The sequence below is a fragment of the Pundamilia nyererei genome, unplaced genomic scaffold (assembly GCF_000239375.1).
Source record: "Pundamilia nyererei isolate P.nyererei 1_Seehausen unplaced genomic scaffold, PunNye1.0 scaffold00189, whole genome shotgun sequence".
Lineage (NCBI taxonomy): Eukaryota > Metazoa > Chordata > Actinopteri > Cichliformes > Cichlidae > Pundamilia > Pundamilia nyererei.
In genome coordinates, this window is record NW_005187590.1 from 342,850 (window position 1) to 345,125 (window position 2,276).

At 38.6% G+C, this 2,276-nt stretch overlaps 1 protein-coding gene across 1 annotated transcript in view; it reads right to left on the reverse strand.

Annotated features, from left to right (window-relative positions):
- Positions 1–2,276, reverse strand: part of tpcn3 (two pore segment channel 3) — a 40,233-nt gene that overhangs the window by 10,914 nt on the left and 27,043 nt on the right. The window contains exon 18 of the mRNA XM_005747139.1: positions 1,107–1,222. Within this exon, the coding sequence (XP_005747196.1) occupies positions 1,107–1,222 (116 nt within the window). The remainder of the gene's footprint in view (positions 1–1,106; positions 1,223–2,276) is intronic.

A 2,276-nucleotide genomic window follows, 5' to 3' on the forward strand; every position in this document is an offset into this window, starting at 1 on the left:
GGAAAGGGGTCTGTTTTCTGAGCTGAGATCTCAAGCTGACGATACAGAAACACAGAACATTAGTGATACAAAAATATGACCTGCCAGAGAGAATGTGCACATGAAAGATCAGGATTTAACGACTGAGCAGACGGAGCTCATGCTACAACGACCATCAGACTTTATATTTCTATATTACACCAAAAACTATCACGACACAGCATGTATGAGATATCATCCTATATCATCCTCTGCAAACAAACCACAATTAAAATAGCAGCATAGCTTCTGGTCTGCTGAAAAAAGGCCTTAAAAACCACTGATGTCCCTAAAAGTACATCAGTTATCAATAATAAATTGATAACTGAATTGATTTTCAAAGGTAATATGAACGTAGCGGATGCATACATTTGTAATTTGGCAAAACCCTCCAGCAGTACATTGAGGATTAACAGCGGTCCAGAGGAAATGCCTAATTCATCCACTTTGGTTTGGTTCCTCTCCGAGTTATTTCCTGTTGGAAGAGCCCTACAAAGTGCTGCCAGATCAGCGAGCATGAATCATCTCTATATGAACTCTGTTTTTTACTGCTACACGTCGCTGTTCAGCTGATGCTTTTATCCAGAAAAAGATCAGATGTGAGCAGTGGATGAAGGGGGGTAAAATTCCCCCGGAATGGCGACTGCAAGGAGCCAGTGGTGAGGGGGTCAAAGGTCAGCGCCATAGGCGTGTAGAGAATACATGTATGGGGCATTCCTGGATGTAGTAAGTGACGGGGTGTGACAGAAGTGGTGAATGAGGAAAAAGGAATATGTGCGAGCACAGGGAGGCGAACAGACCACAGGCGAGATAAAGTTTCTGTTCTGGTGTTGTTTCTGGATACGATGCTTTTTTTTTTTTTGTCTCTAACAAATAAATATTGTCTCTAACAAACAAGAGCAAGTTTTTATTATTGTCTGTCCTCAAATACTTTGCCCATTTTTACATTTCTTCCTGAAGAGAACAAGAATGCCTGATGTAAAATTAGTGACAATCTATTGAGCAAATGTTCAAATTAAAAGTTAGCCAAAAGTGTTCCTTTTTTTTATCTTTTAAAAATCACCTTCTGTCTCCACTTGTCAACTTACTTTTTGAAGCAATTTTAAACATCAGGGACGGTAAGTTTGGTTTTGCTGACTGGCTGCCTCCCAGGTCATTGTCAATAGTTTCCATGGCGTTCACCAAGTTGTCCTCCATCATCTCCCTGGTTAACAAAAAAATACAGATGATCAGGCAGAAATATGAGAGTGATAATCAGAGATATAAAACAGCATGAAAGATGTGCAAGATAATCATAAGAAGCCATGAAGCCAAGATTGTGCATAACAGAGGTTGAAAATTAGAGCTTAATTTGGATTTGATTCAGAAAGAGAAGATAAAGAGAGAAATGTTTTTTTAAACATATTTTTAATCATCTTAGAAAAGATCTTTTTAAAGCTTGGTGCTATGAAGAAAGCACCAAATAGTCAAAAGAAACCCCACTAGATTAAGGTAAAGTATTAAACTTTTTAAACACTGAAGCACAGCAGCATCAGCTTCCATTCATCTTCATAATGCAGCGAGTGACAAGTGTCATTGCAAGCCTTTTTGATTTGCCATTTCAGTAAAATTTGCTCAACCCAGAACGTTGAGTGCAGAGGGCAACGTGACTATAGCGGCAATGATCAACCAAGCTGATCATTTACTTAGTCATTCATTTTCATTTCATGTGCATTTTCTTTGATTTCTTTGGAGAAAAAAAATGAAGTTAAGAGACAGGGACCACATTGTCCAAATGATTTTTAAATAATGTAAATGAACTGATTATTATTTAGTGCTTTTCTACTCTGAGTACTCAAGCGCTCTATACAACATGTCGCATTCACCATTCACACAAGCACTGTCTTCTACTGCTCACTAACTACCATTCACACACATTCATACTCCGATGGACGCGTCGGAGAGCAACTTCGGGTTAATATCTTGCCCAAGAATATTTGGAATGCAGACTGGGGGGAGCCAGGAATCAAACCATCGCCTCCTGAGCTACAGCCAGGAACCAACAGCAAAATTCTAATAGTATTTTGTGCTACAACAAAAGAACTGGCTAAGAGCAAGTCTAAGCACACCAAAAATAAACTGGATCTAAAAAGATATCAAACAAAATTATGAAACATGCAAGTAGCAAAAGTCATACTGGAAATGGTGTAGTGCTATTAACCCTTTAAGACCTACCATAGAACCAAGTCCGCCAGAGCTTATATTATATTTTTACATGC